Source organism: Agrilus planipennis, unplaced genomic scaffold (assembly GCF_000699045.2).
Source record: "Agrilus planipennis isolate EAB-ADULT unplaced genomic scaffold, Apla_2.0 scaffold233, whole genome shotgun sequence".
NCBI classification, from domain to species: domain Eukaryota; kingdom Metazoa; phylum Arthropoda; class Insecta; order Coleoptera; family Buprestidae; genus Agrilus; species Agrilus planipennis.
This window is the reverse complement of record NW_020440688.1, coordinates 155,324-180,835: the sequence shown is the minus strand read 5'-3', so window position 1 is coordinate 180,835 and position 25,512 is coordinate 155,324. Positions and strand designations below refer to the sequence as shown.

The 25,512-nt window shown below is 33.2% G+C and overlaps 1 protein-coding gene across 2 annotated transcripts in view; it reads right to left on the bottom strand.

Moving 5' to 3' along the window:
* Positions 1-14,617: 14,617 nt before the first annotated feature.
* Positions 14,618-25,512, bottom strand: part of LOC108739775 — a 33,480-nt gene continuing 22,585 nt past the window's right edge. Inside the window, exons 2-4 of one of the 2 annotated variants that reach the window (XM_018473826.1) lie at positions 21,893-22,074; positions 20,524-20,661; positions 14,618-15,087 (exon numbers count right to left, since the gene is read on the bottom strand). In XM_018473826.1, coding sequence (XP_018329328.1) covers positions 14,821-15,087; positions 20,524-20,661; positions 21,893-22,074 — 587 coding nt within the window. In that variant the 3' untranslated portion in view covers positions 14,618-14,820. The remainder of the gene's footprint in view (positions 15,088-20,523; positions 20,662-21,892; positions 22,075-25,512) is intronic. The other variant, XM_018473827.2, reaches the window with a different exon arrangement.

Sequence of the window (25,512 nt, the reverse complement as noted above, 5' to 3'; positions counted from 1 at the left end):
CTGTTAGTTTCGATAAATTACTGAGCACGAACTTAATCCGTTCTTTGTTATGACAATTTTTATTAAATCGATGAACTAAATTGTTGCTAGGATTTGACTGTATATGTATAATTAGGTCTCCTACTGTCCAGCTGCTAAAAAGTATTTCAATAATATACCTCCAGCGATTTTCTACTTTAGCGCCAATATTATGCGGTCTTTGGATATTTTTTGAGGTTTATTAAGTTTTTGTAATTTTTACTTACGATTAATACACATTTTTGAAGAGCTTTAGATTTGAGATAAATGAATGTGTAGCTGGGATTTGAGCTTTTTTTTGAAGCTGTAATACATAGTAACAGTGGTGTTGTCGAGCCGGAACGCTCCAGAACGTCGTTCCGGTACTTCCTTTTTGGACAGGAACGCGTTCCGGAACTAAAGATGATTTCTGATAACGAGAATTGGCTGACGTATTGAAAAAAAAATTAAAAACAATTGCTGATTTTTTTTTTCTAATTTTTGACGAATTTTTATATGTATTATTATAAACAAGGGTTTGAACCGAACCCGAACCGGAACAAAAACCGGAATGAACTGGCTTGTTTTTCCGAACCGTGAAGGTTTTTTTTCTGCTGAACCGGAACTCGAACCGAACCGAAACAAATACGTGAACCGGTTTTTGAACCGGTTCAACGGGAATTAAACTTTATTTATAATAAACATTAGAAGAAAAAAATATAAAATTTTAAAAAAGTAAAGATTTCATACATAAATTTTAATACAAGCGGCCCACGGACCGTACGTTACTCATCCCTGGCATAGTTTATTGCCATACCCAAATGGGCCTGCGGCTAATGCTAAGAATTTTGATTATACATTTGTTGTGAACTAGAATTTCCAGATGTTGGTTTCCAGTATTGGTAGATGTTTTAAACTTTATTAGTTTATTACAGTGAAGCTAAGAAAAATGTATATATATATATACATATACACAAAATGGGTTTCGTAATGATTTTCGTTTCCTTTTTATGCTATATACAGGGCCGATCCTGGTGACGGGCGAAAATTGGGGGAAATCCTCCCCCGTCGTCGTCAAATTTAGGACATGAGACCGCACAGAGCGGCCGCCTACCCAGGATCGGCCCTGTCTTATAATTATATATACGCGTTCCGGAAAAAAAAAATTAGCACAACACCACTGCATAGCAATGATGTTAAGAAATACTACATACATAGGTGCCTAATTAATGTGAACTTGCGGGGGTTTTTATAGTCACAATATATAGCTACAAACCGTCGAGACTCTCTCGTTTTAGTTGTTTTAGCGTTACTGCTTGGTTTAATATTCAGTTTCTTTAAAAAAATGAATATCCTAGACATTGTATCTTCTATACGAAGCTAATATTTTTAAAAGATAATTCCGTTTAAACAAAAATGATATTCCCGGAGGTAATATTTTTAGAATAAGTACTACACAACCCTTTATTCTACTTCTCCCCGAGCCTTAGTTTGTCTCTGTTTCCTCATTACTAATGATGTCAGTCGAAACCTTTCCCGAGCTCGGCATTTGTAATTTAATAGCATTCATTATCAGGTTAATATAGGAATATAATAATTAAATGTAGTGAGCAGCTTGTGCTGAAAGCGGTAACGAAATATGAGAAATTTAAGTTTACTTAAAGGAGTAAGGTGTCTGAAAACTGAAGGTTTACAAATACTTATATACAAAATACCTTGAAGCAATAACTTAATTTTAAACAAACGAGAAGCAATGTATAGAAGTAGACTCACTAAAAAATAGGTAGTACCTACCATTGCAAATTTCCTTGTGTATTTTGATAATAATGAAGATTCCCGCAGGCTAATAACAATCTTAAGCCTGAAGCTGATTTCAATAATTGCTGATTCTTCCTGTTTAATTACGTCACCGTTGGCCTTTAGTGTTCTGAAATAAAACAATTATTTTTATTATGATGTGTTAATTCCATTAAACTTTTTAATGATTATATTGTAATGTGAAATTGAACAATGGATTTAATTAAAATTTTCTTGCATGTACTACTGTAATATACTTCATAAATACTACTTGCAGAGCTCGCAAGAACCTACCATTGTTTTTTGAAAAAAATGACTTCCTCGATAACTTTTATTGCATAATAGGCAAATGTGGTATGGTATGTGCATTTATTAGTTTGACTACGCGTTTATTACATGTGATAAGATAGAAAAAGGTATTACACCATACGAAATGGAAATTGGTTATATGAAAATAATATACAATTGAAAATTTCCACCGATTTAATTATACGTGGCATTTGTTTTGTGAACTATTGACCTTTCCAAGCCTAATACTTACTACTTTCTTTGATAAACAGAGACAGTTACGTACAAATTATTTAAAACACCAGATTTTTTTATATTTATTCATCTTTAAAAAGAAGTCACTTCTATGCTCGCTGTAACGATTAATTTAGAAATTCTAAAAAGGTTGTTAAAGATGTATGTCTGGACCACGGCGCTATACGGGTGCGAATCATGGACGGTGGGCGTGGCGGAAAAGAAAATATTAGAAGCGTTTGAAATGTGGTGTAACAGGCGAATGATATGAGAAATTACAGCAATTGGTCCGATTTTGTGAATCCCAAATTTTGGCATCTCCACGTTTCAAGATCCCTATAGTTATCTAGAATCGAATGCGAATGTTTTTACCTTCTGGGTGTATGTACGTTTGGAATTCGTTTTTGTCTCGATTATTTCAAGAGCGCAAAATGGTATCGACTTAGGACTAACTGCATTCGACGTACAATCACTCATCTTAAAATTGATTTGTTCTTTGCAAAATTGGCCCAACCATTTTTTTATTATTTTTTTCTCAGCTTTATTAAACGAGTTTGTACATTCTTAATACTTAATAATTAATTTTTTGTTAAAACTAAAATGAGAGATTAGGTAAATTTTGCAATTTATAGATTGTAATATTTTTTATATATTATGTGAGACAGACAATCCTTTCCACTTCTAAATATTCATCAAGGTAGTTAATTTGTTACGTTTGTTCTTTTGTTCTCTACATTTAATATTTCAAAATTGTTACTAAATCTAAACGTTACAAGAAATTATCGTTTTCGGTTACATAATCAATTTGCAAGTAAATTTGATTTGTCCAAAGTTATAATCACAAAATACGAGCCGCAGCTACTTTAAAAGCAAATGAATCCAACACGTTAGGCATTAAAAGCATTGAACATCGAAGACTACAATCTGTTTGTTGATTATGCGGATGATTTGCCATATTATTTAACAAATTTAATAAAGTAAATCAATTTAAGTAACACAATTGTTACAAATAAATTAGAGTAACCGTTTCTCAGAAGATTAAACTTTAAGGAATAAAATTATTATGACAGTTACTTATTTTAATACTAGGATCTTCTAATACATCTTTTTAAATAGTTTATTTTACCATTTTAAATTTAGTATACACCACTTAACACCTCAAATACAAAATTCGGAATTTGCTTAATTTCATTTTTTTAGTCTTATAGATTTAAGGATTGCATAAGGATACCAAAAACAGAAAAGTTAAAATACGTACAAATCAAAAATTGACATTTCAAAGTTCGGACGTAAACGCTCAGTAGCTTGACGTGACATCACTCCATGAGACTTAACTGTTCATGGCGCATGAATATTATTCGTTTATCATAGAAATAATATATTGTCAGTTTTAGATATTTAATATAGTAAATTACACTACTTTACAATGATGGATTACTTCACCATGTAAATATAAATCACACAAAAAGGTGTGCAGTGATCTAATCTTTTGTTTTCAAATCAGACCACACTTTGATCTCTTATTTAGGCAGTGCTACTATTATTAGTAGTACATTAGTTAATCTACAAACCCCATTAATACAATAGATAATCATTGGCAGTGTTATTTTTATTATACTTTGTTTTAAATAACAAATACAGTAATAAATTATTTAAAAAAATTTCTTCATTTTTTATCTAATATATTTGATTGTGAGGCTCTCCACACAAGGAAGTTGGTTGCTTATAGTTATTATACTATAAAATACTTTCTTGTGTGTCATTACACTTGCACTGATAATATAGTAAAACAAAAATGCTTGATCTTGACTTTATGCTTGTAATTATATCGTGCATAGTCCTCAGGCAGCTACTAAATTCTACATTGACAGCATTTTCTATGTGGATATGTCATGGACAGCAAGAGTGCACTTATCATGAACTTCAGAGATTTATGACTGACTTGTGGGGTGACGTCACTTTGCGCTGATTGGTGTTTCAAATTACGTTCCAATTTACGTAACTTATAATTAAAATATCTCGCAAAAAAATAACAATCTTCGAATAAAACTTTTAGTAATGCACTTTTAACGACTTAATGTAATCTTAGCGCATGTTCCCCATTACCACACTTCAACTGCCATGCCCAAATGAGAGTATTCCACGAAAACTTGTTTTTCTCGCATTACCGTAACGTTGTTCTTGTCACTCTAAGTTTGCTCTAAGTATAATCTGTTGCCTACTGTATAGGGTTCAAACCCTCAAGTCAAGGCACAGTCTAAGTTATACACTTGCCTTTAGATTTCTTTTTTATNGAGTATTCCACGAAAACTTGTTTTTCTCGCATTACCGTAACGTTGTTCTTGTCACTCTAAGTTTGCTCTAAGTATAATCTGTTGCCTACTGTATAGGGTTCAAACCCTCAAGTCAAGGCACAGTCTAAGTTATACACTTGCCTTTAGATTTCTTTTTTATATTTAATCAATTTTAAAAGTGTTACTGATCAATGTGATCAAGTTGCCTATTCAAACACTTATATGTCATAGGCGAATTTGTAGATAATACTGCCAAGAGGATTGTAAACCGGTTTAGTTTATTGTGGCTCTTACTTTTAGTAGTGCTATTCCAAGTTCCAAACCTCTTTACTAAAATTTTATTATCTTTCCATCGATCCTTGGCGTGCAGAGCTTGTTCGTTTAAAATAAAGGGTGTGAGCTCGGAATCATGCCAGAGAAAATCAATTGTTAATTGTTTCATACTACTATTCAAAGAAGCGTTATATGTCCATGTACTTGCATGATCTTTTCTGTAAAAATATGAAAAACAAAACACCATTGTATATGGTATACAGCAACCTAGCACTATAAAATAAAAAAATTGAGTAAATGTTTACAGTTCCGAAAGTTCACTATTTTATAGAAAAACGTGATTGAAAATACAATCAAATTTAATTCCGGTCCTGGAGGAAAATGTAGTAACTAGCAGCATAAGTGTTGACCGAGCGGCATGGCCTAGAGGTTTAGACCATTGCTAAGCATTCGGGAGGACGCCGGTTCGATTCCGGGTCCGTCTGCCTTGGTCCAAGTTTTTCTGTGGTTTCCTTGGATCACTTAGGCAAATGCTCGAGGAAGTAATATTCCACAGATAATTTTTCTTCTTCTTCTGTCTTCCTTTCGTCCGTCTCAACTTTCTCACCCGAACTACCACCCACCCATTCCTACGATTCCTGAAAGCAGGCTGAAGAGGGCCTTTCGCCCTACCTTATTAATTTGGAGGGACTGCCCGCCCACCAGCATTATTGGCTGGTGGGAATGAAACACCCAAAAGGTTTTTTTTTTGCATAAGTGTTGTATTTCTTTTGTATCTTTTTGCTTGTGTATTCTTTATTATTTGTTAGATTAGATTGAAAGAGAGATTCAAGTTGTTTATGTTACAACCAACTGCAGTTAGTTATTTCTTCTTTTAACATTAAATCTTGATGTGTTTAGTCAATCGGTACGTCCGTGTTAATCCAACGACCAAATTGTTTAGTAATCGCAAGGTACATCTTAAGTTTGCGAGTCGTAAGCATATACGAACCATCTCACCACTAAGAAGATAAATTTTTGATTTTCATACAAGACAATCCCCGAAGTAGTATATGTGAAATAGCACACAACGTTGACTCCTCTCGTATGACAGTGTGACAAATTTTAATGAAGTAAATGCTGCATCCTTATCATTTACAACAAATACAGACCTTGCTGAAACTGATTTTCACATCCCAGTAGATTTGCATTGGTGGTTTCGATGGGAAAGTATTGCAGACTGCAGAGCGTAATTGTTTTCATACAGTGTTGTTTACGGACACATGTTGTTTCACGAAACAATGATATTCAGTATTGGTGCTTTTTTGCTCGATTCAGAAATAACTTTTGGTAGACGTCTCGGTGCCTATCTCCTACGAATTCAATTTCAAACAGTTTTGTAGTATACGAGTATGTGTGTGTATGTGTACTATGTAAGCAAGGTAACGCACAATTGGCTATATCTCAAGGGCGACGAGTAATTTGTCTTTATAAGAAACTTAATTTTTTTGTTTCTTTTGTGTACTCATCCTGAGGTGTAATTTAAATGGTGCTACATACTATCAACAACGAACAAATGTCATTATTAATTCATTTATACTGTGATAGGCATCTAAACATTATGCGTTGTAGTGATTTTGTTCATGTTTACTTTAACCATCTCGACTATGTTGCTAATTCACGCCCAGGGCCGGCTTCGGATTGTAAACTGTTATAGTTTTTGAAAAAAAAAAAATTGTCTTGACAATATGAAGTATTCATCTTCCGGTCTACTTTGAAGAAGCCTTACACGGTAATAGTAAAGTGTAGGCGATAATAAAATGTTTTTTCTAAATTTGGCTTTAATTTTTGTATCCTTAATTCGATAGAAAATACCACAAAAAGCGCGGTAAACGCCATCTGTAGTACAATGCCACATTTTAGGATTACGTATGCCTTTCACGTTGAGGTTGACCGGGATTCATTTCAACAAGTAGATATCCATATAATTCAAATGGACCTTGTTGGAGCATACGTAATCCTAAAATGTGGCATTGTACTACAGATGGCGTTTACCGCGCCATTTGTGGTATTTTCTAAAACGCGCTGTTCAGACATCAGCTAAAAGTTGGTCTGTGTACTGTCGGAGCTGTCTGAGACGCACTGTTGAGATCCAAACAGATCAAAATCGCGATCCGCGTCTGACAGTTTCGACAGAATACAGACCACTTATAATTATTTTATTCGTTAATTCAATATTTTAAAGATAATTTAATGATACGTTAGTCGAAAAAATAAATTACGTATTATATACGTCATTATGAATATCAATTACTTACGGAGAATACAGATTTGTCTAAAGCCTCAGAAAATAGATTTGTCGATTCCTTCCAATAGTAGTTCTATTTATAGTACTATAAGAAATTTAAGATTGACGTTTTTGAAAATCATAAAGGAGCTTTCATATACGATGGGCCCACTGGAAAGTCAAAAACACGGCATTTTCCTCATACAATGATACTTTTTCACTCAAGTTTGATAGTAGGACTTTTATTCATCAAGGATTTAAGCGGATCTTTTGGAGAATCGCCAAAATGCTCCGAGACTAAGCTGGTCAATTTTCAATTATTCGTCAGGTTTATGAACTCTAGAAACAATGGCGTGGGACGTAACAGTATTATCATCTGTATAGAATAAGATTAAAGCGGGGCATGTATGGCGCCTTTATTCTATTATGAACACAACTTGATCTGATTTGGGCACGATTTTCTAGACATGTAAGCAAAATTGATAATAGCTTTATTATTAAAATTACGAGGTATTGTTTACAATAAATAAAATTACAAATACCTGCACCAGCATTTTCGTCAACGTGGGATCCTTCTTTTTATCTAATGTAGGCAGTGGCGGAGCCACGCGGAGATGTATTGTGGGATGAAAAAAAAAACAAAAAGTAGCCCAGGTTAACTCTGACAGTCTCCTCTTTACGTCTAAACTAAATCGGTTCAGCCGCTTCGAAGATTATCCAGTATAGGCAAGCAGACAGACAAGAGCTTAAAAAAAGGCAGTTATTTCGATAATTTTATTTACATAAATGATGTAAATATAGAGTGTGTAATTGGGTGTTTCAGCATTCTTTACATTAACCTTCCCCCTTTCACATATCCTGATTGTACCTCAATAAAAGTAGAAGCATTGTGGGTATGAAAACACTGTAGCAGAGTGGTAGAATCAATATAGTCACTTCTAACGAGCTACGTTTCGAACATAGAAAGCACAATAAGAAATTGAAGATAGTTAGTAATGTGCAGAACTGGTTATTTTTTACGTTTCTGAAATGATTACAAGACTATCATTACATGTCTTGATCGATGCGTTAATTAATAATCGATCAATGTAAAACGGAAGAAGCAAAAATTAAAATTCCTTTCAGCTTTTTAGGGTTCTAAGATCGGTGTGTTCGAGCGACTGATAAAAAATGCTTCTATTTGAAAAATAAAACAACTTAAAAAGGGAAATTATATATTATAACTGTAACATTCAAGATTCTGTGTGTGCACCGCTTCCATCTAATATTTCTTCCTAAACCGCATGTGATATCTCCAGGGCTCTTATCTGAAACAGATGAACTTTTTCCTGTTCCAAATAACCTAACATCATCGGAAGAATCCTAAAAATACTCTGTGCGATTACGAAGGCGGTGCAACTCAGAATCTCCATTTCCACTTTTTAAACAACACCAGCGGAAGCCTATGTAGTGATATATATGTATATAGTTTTGTGTTCTTACTAAAATATCAACTCTTAAAATCAGTTTCGATTTGTTAAATTAGTTTCTACCTTTTATTAATCAATTTTGACTTGACCTTAGCTTTCACCTCGCGTCTTATTTCGCGTGTGAGTCCGCACAGATAGCCTGATAAAAATTGTTATTTTCATCACAATAAGTTGCAAACAACAATACGAGCTCAAAATAGGCTATTATTTGTATATTAGAGGCACTTTCTTTTATTTTAATGTATGTATATGTAATTTTATTATTTGTAATTAAATTTGTATCTTCTATAAGCAGACCATGAAAGTTTCCTCACATTGCCATGACCTCTTTTAATATTGATTATAACACCAGGACTGAAAGGACGGTTATCTTCTAAACCACAGCACAGTTCCTATTAAACTAGGTGACATTTCTTCGTCAGCAAGATTATTTTTCCCAATTTCCTTATGACTCACTCAGTTTGGTCAATCTTAGTTATAGTAGTGGATACTACCTTGATGTCTGCTTCTGTACTTTTATCAGCTTTCCTTCCTAATGAAATCATTCGAATATTTCTTAAAGACGATTCTTGTTATTATATTCCTAGCTTGTGTGCTTCAATATTCTGATTCTTATTTCATTTATAATATTCAACTTTCAGTTTTGTCGGTTCACGAGGGTACCTATCTTACTAAAATGTGGTTCATTTTAAGATTGTTAATGTCACTGCATTTAGATATATGATGAAATGACTTTCACTGATATTTATGTGAAAATACGTGTATGTGTACTACGAATTGTCATTTCAATCAGATAGGATTTACTGTTCGTTTCAAGAAGTTAGAGATATGCCCCTTCCCTTTATTAGGATGCGCCGTAGCATAATTCCCAATTCAATCATATTTGTCGGCGGAGCTCTTTTCTCCACCGATCATCGAGTGGGAACTAGACAAAAGTGTACACTACCATTTACAAAATTATTTAAACTGCCTCGTTAAAATTTAAGAATATGCTTTATTTAAAGACAGATTTAGCCAAAAATAATAACAAGTGAATTAACTTAACGTTCTACACACCTATAAAACTTTTGCTTTGTTTTCTATTGTTAATTTATATACATTTTTGTTTTAATAAATTGCGAAACATTATCGTCTAGTACTATACAGTTCTAGCCGATCTGCTAAGACCGCCCATCGAGAGCTCTGCTCGTTCAAGCTTGTTCCTACTATTTCTGTCTTGTTCTCGCCTAGTGTGTATTCTTTCTATCTTCGCGCAGATTTCTTCAAGGTCACAATTCTAATAAATTGAAATGGACTGTACCTTGTCTAAACAAATACCTTTCGACCAGGCTAACTCTTTTAATCATTATTTCAAATTATGCATCTTGGTAAATATTTTACTGGACAAATGCCAACTGCTTAGTGATGTCTTAGTCAAATGTTACAGAAATTATTTTGTTTTCGTCAGTTTCTGTTGAGGTTAATTAACTGCAATTTATTCGCTCTTAATATCGGTTGGAAAATATTAACCATTGTAATTGCAAAAGATAGGTATTTACTGTTGGGCAGACTCCAGGTTACGTTTGCACTCGGCTAGTACTTTGCATGTGTTACTTACTTTAATATGCTTACTTGGCTATTTTGTAAACTAGCTGGATACTGGATAGTATACAAACTATAATTAATAAGTGTTAAATAGTTTTAATTGAGATCTAATACATTTTGTTATTAATTTTATCTCTTATTATCATGCTCGTCGTTTAGACTGGTTATAATTTTAATACAGGAGTATCAATAAATAAATAAAATCACATGACATATGTTTGTTCAGTGTTAATAAAACAGTGTTTTTATGTTGACTGAAAAAATAAATCAAATAAGAGTTTAAATCACTGCCTCATCCGCACCTCATGAATTTCTTTAATATTCTTGAAGAGATTAATATTAAATACAATTCACATTAACCTGAAATTAACTTTCTATCCTCTAAATATTACCTCAAATTAATGGAGAAAAATTGCTGCCGCTGTCACACCCTCGCCGGGAATTGAACCCGGGCCTCCTGGTCTTACGCACCAAAGTACTAGTGCTTAGAGGATAAAAAGTTAATTTCAGTTTAATATTTAATATTCATTTCTTTAATTTATTGCATTCAATCTAATATGTAAGAAAAATTATATCCATATATATATTATCTCCTTTTATTAAAGTGACAATTAGGGTTGCCACCTTTTCAGGCTTTACATAAAGTATTTCTCGACTAAAAGGTTAAAAAAAAAAGTACTCAGCATAAAAATAAAGTATTTTATTTTTTGTTTTTAAAACATATTTTTTGTTACACCTAGCAGCCAGTAACAAATTGCTGTTGCTCTTAACTACATTTATAGCCTCTAAACATGGCAAACAAAGATTTAAGTAAACTCAAAGTTCATTTTAAATTAGTTTTAATGAAGCTTTATTCCTGTCGTCCCATCACTTTGCGTTCATAACAGAATACACTTTCTGTAAATGCTGAAGTGGCCGGAACGGATAGCAATAGTGACACTACTTTGAACAGATTTGGGAAATCAGGTTGTTCCGTAAATGTGGCTTGCCATTTTTCTGTGCAATATTATTGATGTAAAGATACTCTGAATTTCGAATAATCGGTTGCAAAATTACGATGTTTACTTAAGACCTTAAATAAAGTATTTTTGCGTACTTTATGTGTCTTGTAAAGTATAACATACGCACACTCGAAATAGAGTACAATACTTTATAATAAAGTACGGGTGGCAACCCTAGTGACAATCAGCAAGTGTATTAAAAATAACTATGTTAAAGAATATTTACAAAATTCTACTGAAAATTTGGGATTTGTGATTTTTCCGTTTTTTCCTGTTAATGTATGGGACAAAAATGACACTAATGTGGAGTTGAGTGATACTTTTTGGAATACAATTAATTACATTAGAACGGCACACAGAAGAAGACGACATTTGACCTATTTTAGCAACAAGTACCGAACGTAGGTTACGCTAGTTTATATCATGTTAAGTTTTTAAGGTTAGGTCAGGTTGTGTTAGTTTATGTTAAGTTAGGTGAAGTTCCACGTGCAATATTGCTTGATCACATAGGTCCAAGGCCAACTTCCCTGTGCGCTGAGAGGGTTACCAATCGAAAGGTTTTTCAAGCGTTTCAAAAAGCTTTCACTATATATCCAATTCAGTGGATCAAACTTAGAAGATTTCCTTAATAAGCATTTAGTTCTTAATCTATAATTTATCGAAACAAACACTTGTGCACTGCTATTTTAAAATAATTAAATCTTAAACATCGCAGCAAGTTGAAATCGATTGTAAAGTTCATTTTAAATTGGCCTTTTGAATTGTTTTCATTTTTTGTGCAAATCCAGAGAGCATTCGGTTACGATTGATTATCTGTAGGGCGCAGAACAAGCTCTCGTTCACTCTTCGAGAAGACAAGACAATAATGGAACGTCACGTTCTTAAACACGTGTAAGCACATGCGAATACGACTCAGTGAACCTTTCAATGCCATCATTTCCATTCCCAGAACGTTGATAATTAGCCGATATGCTTTTCAGAGAAAATAGAGCCCAAAAAAGTAGAACGAATCAATGTTCCTGACAAGCTGTGAACAGGTGGTGATAATTGGAAATAGGTAGATATTCACGAAAAGGCTTTCTGAGTAGATGAGTATAGTTGGATTAAATTGTTTTCCACGTTGGTAGAATTCACAACAGTAAAAAATATAATATCAACCTCAATTTTAAAAAGAGATAAAATAAATCTTACCATTAACGATTTAACAAGACGTTTTATCCAAGTTCATGAACAAGCTTATAGTGAAATAAAAATTCGGACTGATGGACCAAGATCGAAATGAACCAATTAATTCAATCGTTTTGTCGGCAACTGCTATGTTGATAAAGTAAGCAAGTGTAGTGTCAAAGAGTCTTGAGAGATGGTCTAACATCAAATATTGTATACTAATGTACCTACGTGTTCCGTAATTTACGTTTATTCAAAGGTTAAGTTAAGATTAGTTCTAACTGATCTAATTTGAAATAATTATTAATATTTTAAGAAAAAAAACGCACAAAAACACGATGTATTAACCAAAAAGTAGTATATTACGTGCCAAGGGAAGGAAATATACTACTTCAGACCACGGCAATCTACACGTGGTCTATGAAAGCCTACTTCTTCTTCTTCTTGAGGTGTGTATACTATTTTTTGTCACATTTATGTCGATACTTTGACATTTGCAAATTTCATCAATTAATTAAAGTAGTTGACAGCAGTCATTTACAAAAGTTATAAACATTTAATAATAAATGAATAAAAAAATATATTGAAACAATCAGAAAAGTTAACGACAAATGAATAAAGCAAAATAATAATAACTTAGCAAGAAATAAATTAAGAAAACAATAAAAATAACAGATAAGGGTTATGTAATCCAATTTTCAAATTGCGGTAGAGTAACAGGTAAATTGTTGCATTTATCATCACAATAATTATCAATTCGTTCTTACAATCATTAGTGCACGTCGATAATTATGTTATGTTTTGCAACACTATTGAACGATTGCGCCAAATTTGACTGATCAGGTATTCTTCACGAGATCCTTTTTATGGTCCCGTCACATAAGTGTTAGGGCACTTTACACTCTCCCTTTATTTTTCGCCGCTTTAATTTTTCTTTTTGAATCAGTAGATACCCTAAAATTTTTGTAACTATATCTGTATAAAGATAGAGGCTTAACAGAGTTACACAGTTTCGCATTCATTGACTTCCCAAAATATTTGTGTGTACTTCCCACTGAGAAAGAGCGTAACCGTACTGTGTACGTAGATTTAAGGACACACGCTTATTGTCGGTAGTAGCTCTGCGGTTCAATCTCCATTCAAATAACTAAAATTTACAGTGGTTTTCATGTACTAGTATCACATACATATAATACACATATACAGAACCTAGTCTTTTCCGACAGTATAGAGGGCTGAATGACGCTACAATAGACAAATGCTTTGAAAGCTTATGCCTCCTAAAATAATAATTCTAGAATAATAAACCAAACATCGCTTATACAAGACGTTACTAAACAAAACCCTCTGATTGGTTTCAAATTTTTACTACATACTCCTTTATGGACTAGATGATGATATTGTGTGCGCCGTATTTGTAAATGTGTGTGTCGTACCTGCGTTCTGGGAAAGCAGTTAAACATTTCAAAGAAAAAATAAACTATCCGGATGTCTCCAGAAGGTTCCAGAAAATAAACAAAAGAGTATTTAAAGGAAGAGACGATCGCCGAGAAAAGAAGAAATAAATTGACCGTTGCAGAAGTGAATCCAGAAATAAATTGACAGTGATAGCAATGAAATAAATAGCGCAGTGAATAGTGATATATCAACAGTAGTGTAAATAAATAGAATAATTCATAACCTAAGTTTAGTAATAATTTAATAGTATTTTTAAGTTCTTTAATAATTAGTGTAAATAAATAGTTTTTATCGTTATCAGTCTTAGAAGTTAATTTTGTTAAACCCACGAACATTACAATATCTAAAAGGCTTTTAGGCAACTCGAACCAGAAGGGGTAATAATGCACTATTGGAATTGCAGATTATATAAAATTGAGTGTAAAATTAATTGTTCAATAGTTAGAACGTTCGCCTGGCTATTGAATATTTGAGGGGACGAGGGAACTGCCATACACCTTAAACTAACCTACCCTATCTAATACAGCACAAACTAACCTAACCCGTGTCAGTTCAGATTAAGTAAAAATTGCTGTAGTTTGAGTCGCATGCAAACAAAATACTTACTAATAATAATATTTAATAATGTCGTAGAGTGTAAAAAATAGGCAACAACAATCTAGTTATCCGAGGGGTCAACGGCTGCTTCCGCCATTTGTAATACAGAATAGAGGAAGGCGATGGAAAGTAGATAAGACTCTAAACTGAGTTAGACAAAATTTATTGAAAAATATTAGAATAACAATTTCTAAGTAACAGAAGTAAAATTTGTAACATGCAATAAGACACTTGTTTTAAAATATGATTATACACTACAAAAGAATAACAGCGCAAATAGATTTGTAAAAATAAACACATCCATAAATTATTTCAACAAAGCATGCGCACTTGTTATACAGTACCTGCAGAAATATACTGAACAAGTGTCATAACAATACGAGGAATGTGTTCGGTTAGTTGGCCTTATTCGGTTTGAGAGTACGGCTTGGTGGAGCAGGTAAACGGCTGAATCCAAACGAGTCGAAAACTGGCATCAACTGTTTATTGTTCGTTCTAATTTCTTCTTTTTTAATTGGCTCAGTTGGGAAGTATGTGGCTCCATAAAAATCTAGACCTTGCTGCAGCAAATTACTGTATTCTTCTACTGAAGCCAATGTTATGCGAACGGGGTGGGGGACTCCAGGCTGGTCCATTTTATGAGGAACCCTTGTTACTTCCACCTTTAGGTAAAAAGACAAAAGTTATTATGGAACATATTATTATGCATTACCACCTTTCTACAAAACTAAACTAATGGGAAACAGAATTTTGGTACTTGTTGGTACTGCTTAGAATTATCAGTATACCCAAGATGTCTATAATGATGAGAAACGAGTTCAAAATCGTGTTCCCAATCTGCAGTATGCGATAAACCTTGAGTAAGGATTTAATTTTACTGTATTTTTCTTGCACTTGTTTATTTGTTTTCGTTTCTCCCCAACGTTTTACTGTCCTTGTATTCAAAAAAATGTATAATGCAACCTTTTCAGTTTAATAATTCAAATTAATTTTCCTTTTTCTATAAATAATTTAACATTGAGATACTGTTTAGGCTTAAGTAAAACTTTAACGAAAGTTTTTATAAAAACAACTGCAATCACGGCAAATTTATACGTTTGTCAAGAAAAAGACAATACGTCACTATATATACATATCTGATTTCCATAATAGTTTAAGCAGTTTGTGTTTTAAAAGCAAAAGTTTTGTTGTAGTTTTGATTTTTGGTACTACAGTATTTTGACCTGGAAATCCCAATTTTGCCAACAAAAATTTTAATTGGGAAATATGTATTTATTTTTTCTCAAAGAACCTGTATAGAACGGACTTTTCTCCGGGTTTTCTTGAATAACTCAGAAACTATGCGTTTTACGTGAAAAATAATTCTATTTATATTTAAAGAAGCCAAATTTTTCTACATTCTACTCATTTGCAGTTTCTTGCTGCTATCCGCTGTTAAGATTTGATGTATGATATTTCAGATGGTGTAATAACCACATTTAATTTATATCAATTATTAATANTAATATATATATATACAATTTAATCATTATGTACAGGTATGTGATATAGTCATTACATACGTAATCAATGAGGGTGGGATCTAGAAATTAAATACGACTGATGAAATCATAAAACGCATAGTTTCTGAGTGATTCAAGAAAAATCAGAGAAACCCCTGTTTTTTACGGTTTTATTTTTGCGAAAAAAACGTGTTATTGGCAAACCTCAGGATCGTTTTCATCAGCCCAAAATACTATATAGTACCAAAAACTAAAACTCCGCCCAAAATTTTGTTTTTTTCCACTTTTACTATATAAGTTGTCTGGACTACAAGCTTCGCGGCAGCTGAACTCAACAAGAGGTGGTGCAGGAGAATTAGGGTTAGATGTTCGCAAATAACGGCTTTAATATAAAGAAAAGAACACGTGCGCGGTAAAAAAACGAACAAAATGAGCCGCGTTTGAAGTCAATTGCTCCAGTAGTTTGCCTGTGAGGAACAATTTCGAACGAGAGCGAAGGAGAAGTTGTCGACAACCACTAGATACTCTTCCCCGCTACCGCGACTCGTAGCCGCTCATAGCTGAAATTAAGGGTTTTCAATCGCGTTTTTCGTATGTTTCTAACAGACTATTGGAAAAGCAAGAAAAAACACGCTGTAGAATAATTCTTGTACAATATTGTTAAATTGTTAAATATCAATCCGACTGTCACAAAGTTTTCGCGGCGATGTGCAGGTAAGTCTTGTTTCAGAAAAACTACACGGTATTTGCGATTGAAATTTAAATGGTGAGTCAGAGTATTTATACTACAATGGATGCTGCTCTTAATATACATGTCACGAGGAACTATCAGTTTTTGATTAAACGTGCAAATTCACTGGTATTTTGCAATTCGTAAAGGATCCAATTGAGTTCAACCGGGGTTTATTTTGTTCGTCTTTATATCTCGCACGGTTTTTACCTCTGCGCTTTTCTTTAAGTGAATTCAACTTTCTATCAAAATGCTAAAAGCCGTTATTTGCGTCCTTTCGTATTTATTTTGCAAAATCCACCACATATTTATTTTCCAATTTTAGAACACCTTCCCCAACGCAATATGGATATGTATTTTTCGTCTTTTAGGTTGCAGTTTGTTTCAGATATGGATCTCAAGATAGTTGATTTTATTACACTAAGCTATCTTTTGTAAGAAGCTTATTAATTACTACAATTACAGACAGAATAAATGACCGATTTCAAAGTCAAAATAATAATCGGTCTATAACCTAAAATATCTCATGTATCATTACTACAATTATTTCTCTATCTAGGGAACAATCTGCCCACACAACGAAAATTCAAATTTCAGTAAAAATTTATAAAAAATACGTGGTTTCAAACAACAAAAAAAAATAAACTTAGAATTTAGTACAGTAATCTCCCAGAAAAAGTGCCAGAAATTTGTAGAACACAATAAATATTTTGAGTTAAGCGTAGGTATACCAGGAAGAATTAGAATAAACATTAATACACGTACGACGAGCATGCAAGGACAGTAAACTAAATGACGATTCTCGATCTCTTCTTTGACTCTTGGACATTTATAGCGTATATTAACGACATTACAGCAGCTATTTAAAACAACCTTTATATATTTTTTAAAGAAAGTTTCTTCATTTATTGCAAAACTAAAAGAACTATATTATTTTCTGAAAGAAATAAATTTCGTGACTGCTCTAAAAATAGGTGAGGACGCTCTTCACTTGCTTCACCAGAATAGCTACCACTGATTCCACCGTTCACCGGATAATTGTTTATTTTATTGAAGTGAAAACTTCTTTAGCGACGTTGGGCACTTTTTGGCAGGGGAAAATGTTATGGGTTCGCGTCACCGACATGCTCACAACTGGCGCACGCGCAGCGACCGTGTGCTGTAGGCGTTAGACGCTTTTTGGATGGGTGAAATCTAATACGTTCGCGTCACCGACATTCTTGTAGCAGTATATCTGGGTATAACTGGAACTTTACAGCTACGACTATCGATGCGGTTTTTACGCGATACTTAGATAAATTTCAATCAAACGTTTTCATTTCTTACTTTACTTACCATAAGCCTATTGTATTTTTTTTAGAACACAATGAAATAATTGAAAGTACAAAAAGTCTAAGAATTGTTGAAATTAATGATGACAATGGTGAAAACAATGTTAAAAATGAAGTACATTGAAATTTATGTAAATATTTGAATAATAAAAAAACATATAAACATGCATATAGTTTCAGAAAATACTACAAACGGCACAGTGAACGCCATCTGTAGCACGATGCTACATTTTAGGATTACTTTATTATTTTAGGCATATAGTTGTTGCTCGGAGTGTCAATAGATGTGAAAACCAGATTGATATTGATAATTTTTATTCAAACATTGTGAAATTTCAAATTTTAATACTAAAAGTTCTATGTTTTCACTTCTATCGGCAGTCCCTATAACTGCCAATTTTTTTTTATTGTCCTGAGAAACTATGCAAATGTAATATAAATATCTATGCTTATTCTAACACGCGATAAAATTAAACATAAAATTCAATAAAATCAAAGCTTGTATCGTAACACAGCTTGATCGAGTAACATTTCAAATGTAATAAAATTGACGGTACGAAGCCTGATCAACAGGTTGTACCTAGCTTAGTTACATGTGGCAATGCACCATGTGTGTTTATGCATCTAAATTGCTTCGCTTTGATTTTCACATGAGTTTGGAGACGCTGATTGCATATTTCTCAAGAACAATTATAAGGTACTACGTAGGTATTCATGGAAATAATGTGATTTGTACATAAAGTTGTTACCTTCAAACTGAAATTGCGTGTGTAATTGAAAAGGTAAATGAAGCCTTTTCGTTCACACTATACATATACGTATATGTTTATGTACGATATATCAAAGCCAATCTTTTCTATCTATTTTCTACTAATTTGGCGAAGCAACAAAATAACAACGCTGTTTCCGTAGGGGGGCGATTATACATTCATTATAGTTAATGCATTTATTATTAACAATAGAACAGCTGATTTATAGTGTGAAGAGGAGTATAAATAGTGGAGATACCGTAGTTTATTTCTTGAAAAGTTTTACCCTGCACTTTCTTAACTTGACAATTGGGAGAAGAATCGTAGAAATTATTGGTTCGTAGCTATTAAGTGAATAAAAATCATAAATGTGCCGGAGACAGGCATTTTTTTCCCTTTTATGGTGTGGGAAGATTTCTTCATTGAAAAACCAAAATCAGTACGTAATAGCGCTTAAAGAGGAGATTGCAATGAGTTTTGCACAATTGAAATCGGTCAACAACTTTTTGACGAAAGAATTAAAAAGCCCAAAGTATGTACGTTTCTAGATATTTAATTATGTACAAGGTATGAAACTTGTTTTGGGGCTTAGATTATGACTCCTGTTGGTGGCTGCCTACAATAAAAAATTTATTAAAAAATACTTTAGGTTTCAATCGACCTCCTTCATCTATTCGTTTGAGGTTATACTATTTGCATTTTTTCTAAGCATTTACTGTTCGTTTTAAGAAGTTGGAGATATGCCCCTTCCCTTTATTAGGATGCGCCGTAGTATATTTCCAAATTCAATCATTTGTCTGCGGAGCTCATTTCTACACCGATCATCGAGCTAGAACTAGACGAAAGTGTACAGTACCATTTGCAAAATAATTTAAACTGCCTTGTTAAAATATGCTTTATTTGTTTTCTATTGTTAATTTATATACATTTTTGTTTTAAGAAATTCCTAAACATTTTCGTCTAGTACTATACAGTTCTAGCCGATCTCCTAAGACCGTCCATCGAGAACTCTGCTCGATCCAGCTTGTTCACGCCTAGTGTGTTTTCTTTCTATCTTTGCGCAGATTTCTTCAAGGTCACAATTCTAACAAATCGAAATAGACTGTACTTTTAGCCTCTAACAAAAACAGCGTTGCTTTCCCGGTTATGTATATGTATATCCAAACTAGTCATAAGCGATCAAGCGACTATGTTCAGAGCGTGTTTCTCCCTGCAAATTCTTTTGCCGGTTATACTTCTTTTTATTTTAGTATACACACTTAAGGTTAGTTCGTCATACTTATTCTTTTCAATTAAGTAGTGTGGTATGACCTTTAATTATGACATATTACTTTAATGAGGAGCCAACAACCCAAGATTTGAATAACTCACAATACAGCAGTATTACTACATTACCTACATAGAAATATGCGAACGAAAAAGCAATGTTAATTTGTGAGGTTACGTCAAAATAACTCCCACTTTGTTAAACAAAAGCATTTAAAATTAACCTAGAAAAATGAGCAACTTCTATAACTCATTATCTATGAATTCTCATGAAATGAGAATGAAGAAATAAAAATCGGCTTTCATTAACCAAGCTTGCATTTTCATGAGGGATGAGAATTGCACACCCTATCTTGATTAAGCTAGTGTTACAATGGAGAAATATGCTCCAAAAAACATTCATTTTAGTTTTCCAATATAATCGACCAGCACCGATTTTGATTTAGAAGTGTAAGAATGAGGTGATGTAAAAGTTGGTAGTAATCATTGTCAATAGTGGTTATCTACTTCTCATGCTTACTACAGAGCCATATCTATAGAGACTGGCACGGATGTCGTCTTCGGGCAAATCCGACGGAACTTCCATTACCAGCAATGAAAACGTTTTCTGAGGTCTACAGGGAATCGCCACTTTTCTATACAACCGACCACCAGTCACCTAGAAAAAGGAAAAAGAATGTAGACGTAGTCGATAAATAATTTCTGCAGAATCTAGGGACCTAAACTAGAATACCTGAGGCTTATAACCTTCCTTGATTTTGTTGCGAATTACTCACTGTATTAAGCTGTGAAAGTATCAATTAAGTTTTATAGTTTCATTACATGGAAAATTTTAATGTGATAATATCCATGAGCTATAGTGAAGACAAACAACCAATACATGTAATTGATAACTTAATCAAAACTTACTCATTCAAACCGTACGTACCCCTGCTCATAATCTTAACCTGCTTTTTGTAAGGGTACTTAGGTCAAATCTTTTAATGCCCTTCTAAAATCGAATATACTATAATTATGAAACACTTTAACACTTAATAGGGGGTTAATATCAAACATTAATATGAAATTTCATTTTTAATTTTCAATCCCACTACAAACTACCTCAAGGTTTTCAATATCCTTACTAGGATAGGACGATGCCGAAAATTATTGAATCCCTCAGTAAGTGTCAATTTTCTGCAGACTTCTGTCTGTACTTACCCTGCGAATACTGTGTAATGGTAGCAGGTAGATTAACCTATGTTTTGTCGCAACTGTCTACAACGTGTTGATGAGATCCAATGAGATCGAAATCGCGGTCTACCTCTGGCACTTTCTACAGAAAACTAACCACCAAGAACTTTTTTAAAAAATAGATTGATGCAACTTTAATATGTGAGTGACACACCCATTGTTTTTCTTTACTGTGTTAGAAAAATTAGCATTTTGGAATCTGACATCGCCATGTTTCAGTGGCAACCTTTAAGGCAAATGAAAACGTAGTAGCGTATTTGATTTAAGAAGGAGCATAAATTTCAAATCATTCCAATGAATAAGGAAGGCAATTTTAGTTAACTTATTCAGCCTTTTATACCACACTATGCTCACACTGTCCTACTGATAACCATGCAAACGAATGAATGCGAAGAGTACGAATAACTATTCATATGTGTACAGCTTTGAAAGCCCATCTTCAACATTCGCATTCTTATTCTCATGACAATCCATTCTTACGCCCTTTTTTAACATATCATCGATCTCTTTACAATAGAGTCGTTTTTACATTACCCTTTTTCGGTTTGCGAATTTGTTCGTACTAACCTTTTATTACACCTTAATAGCATTACGAAAACTTCGCGAACATCGCAGTTGGCCGACACCGTGACAAGGCACTTATCTATTGTACAAACCTTGTGAAAGCCCTTCCGAAAGACTTGTTGGTAATCTTCGGGTTCTGAGAACTTAAAAAGAATGCCGGTTGCTGTTTTTGTCAGGCTGAAACTTCCCCGGAAGTTGAGCTTGTCGCAAATCGTGGCTGCCTTGTCCAGAGTTAACTCGTAAGAGGGAGTCAGTAGAAATGCCCCTGCAAAAACTTGGAATAAGGAATGGAAATAAATTCATAATTTATTCATCACGAAATAATTCCTATTCAACTTCAGATTTATTCATTGTATCTACACGAAAACAGCGGAGCATACGTATCATACTACTATTCCTCTTAAATGGCGAAAAGCAAAAAAATATTACATTTTTCTAAATTTCAATATTGATATTACCATTTTTCACAGGCTAATTTTTAAACATTATCACCATGAACAATATATTTTTTTTTTATATTTTGTGTTTACTTATGTGTGAATATATATAGAAAGAACTGCATCCTTCCTGGGCATTATCTTAACGGCAAAGCTTACCATGGTCTCTCCACATTTACTTAAGTTACAAGTTTTAGTTATTCTTGAAATATCGGATCACCTACAGTAATAACAAAAATGTAACAATGACTCCTTTAAAATAAGTTAGGTATTTAAATCGGTTCTCTATTGTCCCTTAGTATAACTGAATTTTTTTTTGGAAATTGTTTGAACATCGTACCTCTATCTAACTTCATTTACTCTGTAAGAGATCCTCGATCTCATTGAACACGAAATAAATTTGTTACTTATAATTACAATATCAATTTTTTAAATCAAGCGTTTAATATATACTAATATGCGTATGTATTCTTCTGTTTCAGGTAAGAGAATGATGGATTGTTCATTTGGAGCATGTATCAGTCATTCTTTCATAAAAAACAGCAAGGCGCATTTAAAGGTAATTTAAAAATAAAATTTACTTTTGAATTCCAAGACATTCATATTTTTAAACGAATTATAGATATAAACACTTCAAGTCTAATAAAGGTAGGTGTACATTAAAAAGGAAAAATAAATAGGGTATCTATGAATATTAATAATTACCTATAGGGACAGGCTAGTAAGGTATTGAAAATCTACATAATAAAAATATAAACCAAAATACTTTTTTATCAATACTTGTCTACTTTTTGATACCTACAAGGAAAATAATGAAAGTAGCAACGATGATTTAGAAAGAGACATGTCTGAGCTTCCTTAGGAGATGGATTTCTTGGAGAATATATCAAGGAAATTACATTTAAAAATTGATTTATTAACAAAAGTTAAATTCACTTTTCACGGTTGAAGAAATGTAAATAAAAGAAAACTAGTACTATCCTAATTCGGGTCTAAAGGCCGTTCTTAGGTTGGAGTTGCTTCCTAACCTTTAACTAGCACGAGTGACAAGCTTCTTCAGAAGTCCTTCCATAGACGGACAGATGTCTATACTCAGTATCAGAAATGGAAGGGCCTCTGAAGAAGTTCGCAGCTCGTACTAGTAAAACGTTAGGAAACAACTTCAACTAAGGACAGCCTTTAGACCCAAATCAGAACAGCAGCAGTTCACCAACTGCCCGCGAAAATCTTAACGATTTTGTCAGCTAATCGCAGGAGGATCTCCGATGTATACAGCTGTAATCCGTAAAGGCTTTCCAATGTCAGATTACATCAAATACTATGTATTGTCTCTTTCCAAAGTTAATATACTATAATACAACTCCATGCACCCCATATTTGGATCTTAACTTTTACTTACGAAAATGAAAGACCAAATTGGTAGACTGCAAATTAATTATTCTTTGTATACAGATGATTAGACGTTTGCATTATGGAACTGCAATAAATAATGCGATGCACTAATTTAAGCAACAATTGTGTGATTATAAAATAATAAATTAGACGAATAATTCAAAACCTGGTAGTGACGCATCACATCTACAAACTGCTTGTTTGGCTATGATTTTTATAAAAATACTGATTGACTAATCCTCAGAACTGTCGGCTGTCCCTTATTTTGGGATGAGGTAGAAGCAAAAAAATTCCTCAACCTTTTGCGTATGCGCACTTAGTCCGATTGTCGCTGTTCAAAGTGACAACAGAATGTGCATAGTTGCAACTGTTGACACCGTAAAATTTATATTAAATAGGAACGATGTGATAATTTTTATTGAAACTAAGGGTCTAGATAGATGCGCAGACAATGGCTGACCTAGCTATCATTTTATTTTGTATTGGTAACTACTGAAAAGGAAAAAAATGATACTTGATCTTTAATCATTTAACTAAAGTAATACAAAACAGCATACTCCAATATATTATGTTTAAATTATGTTTTTAGTGAAGTTTCAACCTTGTTTTGTAGTTTTCCGTAGTTAGAACTTTGATTTTGTGTATAATTTGAAACTTAACACTAGCTTTTTTGTTTTTTTCGAGAATGTAGCTCTGAATCTCCACAAATATAATGTAAATAACCATTACTTTATCTAAATAACGTACCTATGTATTATATAAACACTGCTGTGTTAATTAAACAGTTGTCTTGCATAGCATCATACTATGCGAATTGTAATAGTGATTCATATTGTTTTTATTACATCAGAATAATGATTGCAGCTAGTTTTTAATCGACTTTTCCTAATAACTTTGCAATTTCCTAATCGATATTATACTTAATGGTAATTTTTCTTTTTGATAAGCGATTTTATCGTATTAGTAATGCACTTTTTAGTGTACATCGTAAACACATAAAAAGTCTAATTTCATAAAAATTAAAAAATACATGAACAATAATGACCTTAAATTAATTTTAATATTTCAGATTGATTGACCGAATTAAGTTTTATGTGAATTTTAGCTAGTTAAGTTTTCAAACCTAAACAGCAGAGCTATTAGATATTGATGTTTAAACAAACAATTTCAACTTATTATTACTGAATTTGCCGGAAGAGGTCAACCGGTGAGTTGACGGAACCTAATGTCGTTGTAACCATATATATGTTAGGCCCGAAGACCGAAAACGCTCAGTGGCCGAAAAAAACGGCCACAACGCGTTCTGGCTGCCTTCAAACGCACAGAACGCGTTCTGGCTGTTTTTAAACGCTCGCAACGCGTTCTGGTAACTGTTAAACAGCCGGAACGCGTTTTGTCAATTGTTGTCGGGTATACAGTTAAAATTTGAGTGTGTGAATATGAAAGTGAGGTACCAGCGGACAAAATCTCCTTACGATCAGCATCAACTCAATCATCAGGAAGCAAACAAGGTTTTGTTTTTTGTCAGTGCAAACGAATGTGCATTGATAAAAAATGCAAGTGTCGCAATTTAAATGTACTATGTAATTCGAAATGTCATTCAAACAGTTCTTGTAAAAATAAGTAATATACCTATGTAAAGTACTTGAAAGTTCGAAAAAACCCCTCGTTTGTATTTAATTGTGGTTGTCAAAAATTAAATCGTTTCTAATAAAGTAAAAAAGGCATGAATTTAAGTTTGCGTTGTACTCCACACTAAGTTAAATGTGTCGAAATTCATTTGTTTAATGAATACCTTTTCGCTTTTTCATTCATTCATTCGTATATCATATGCTCGACAATATAAGTGTTCAGTGTAACTTTCTTCCTAGAACTGAAAAACA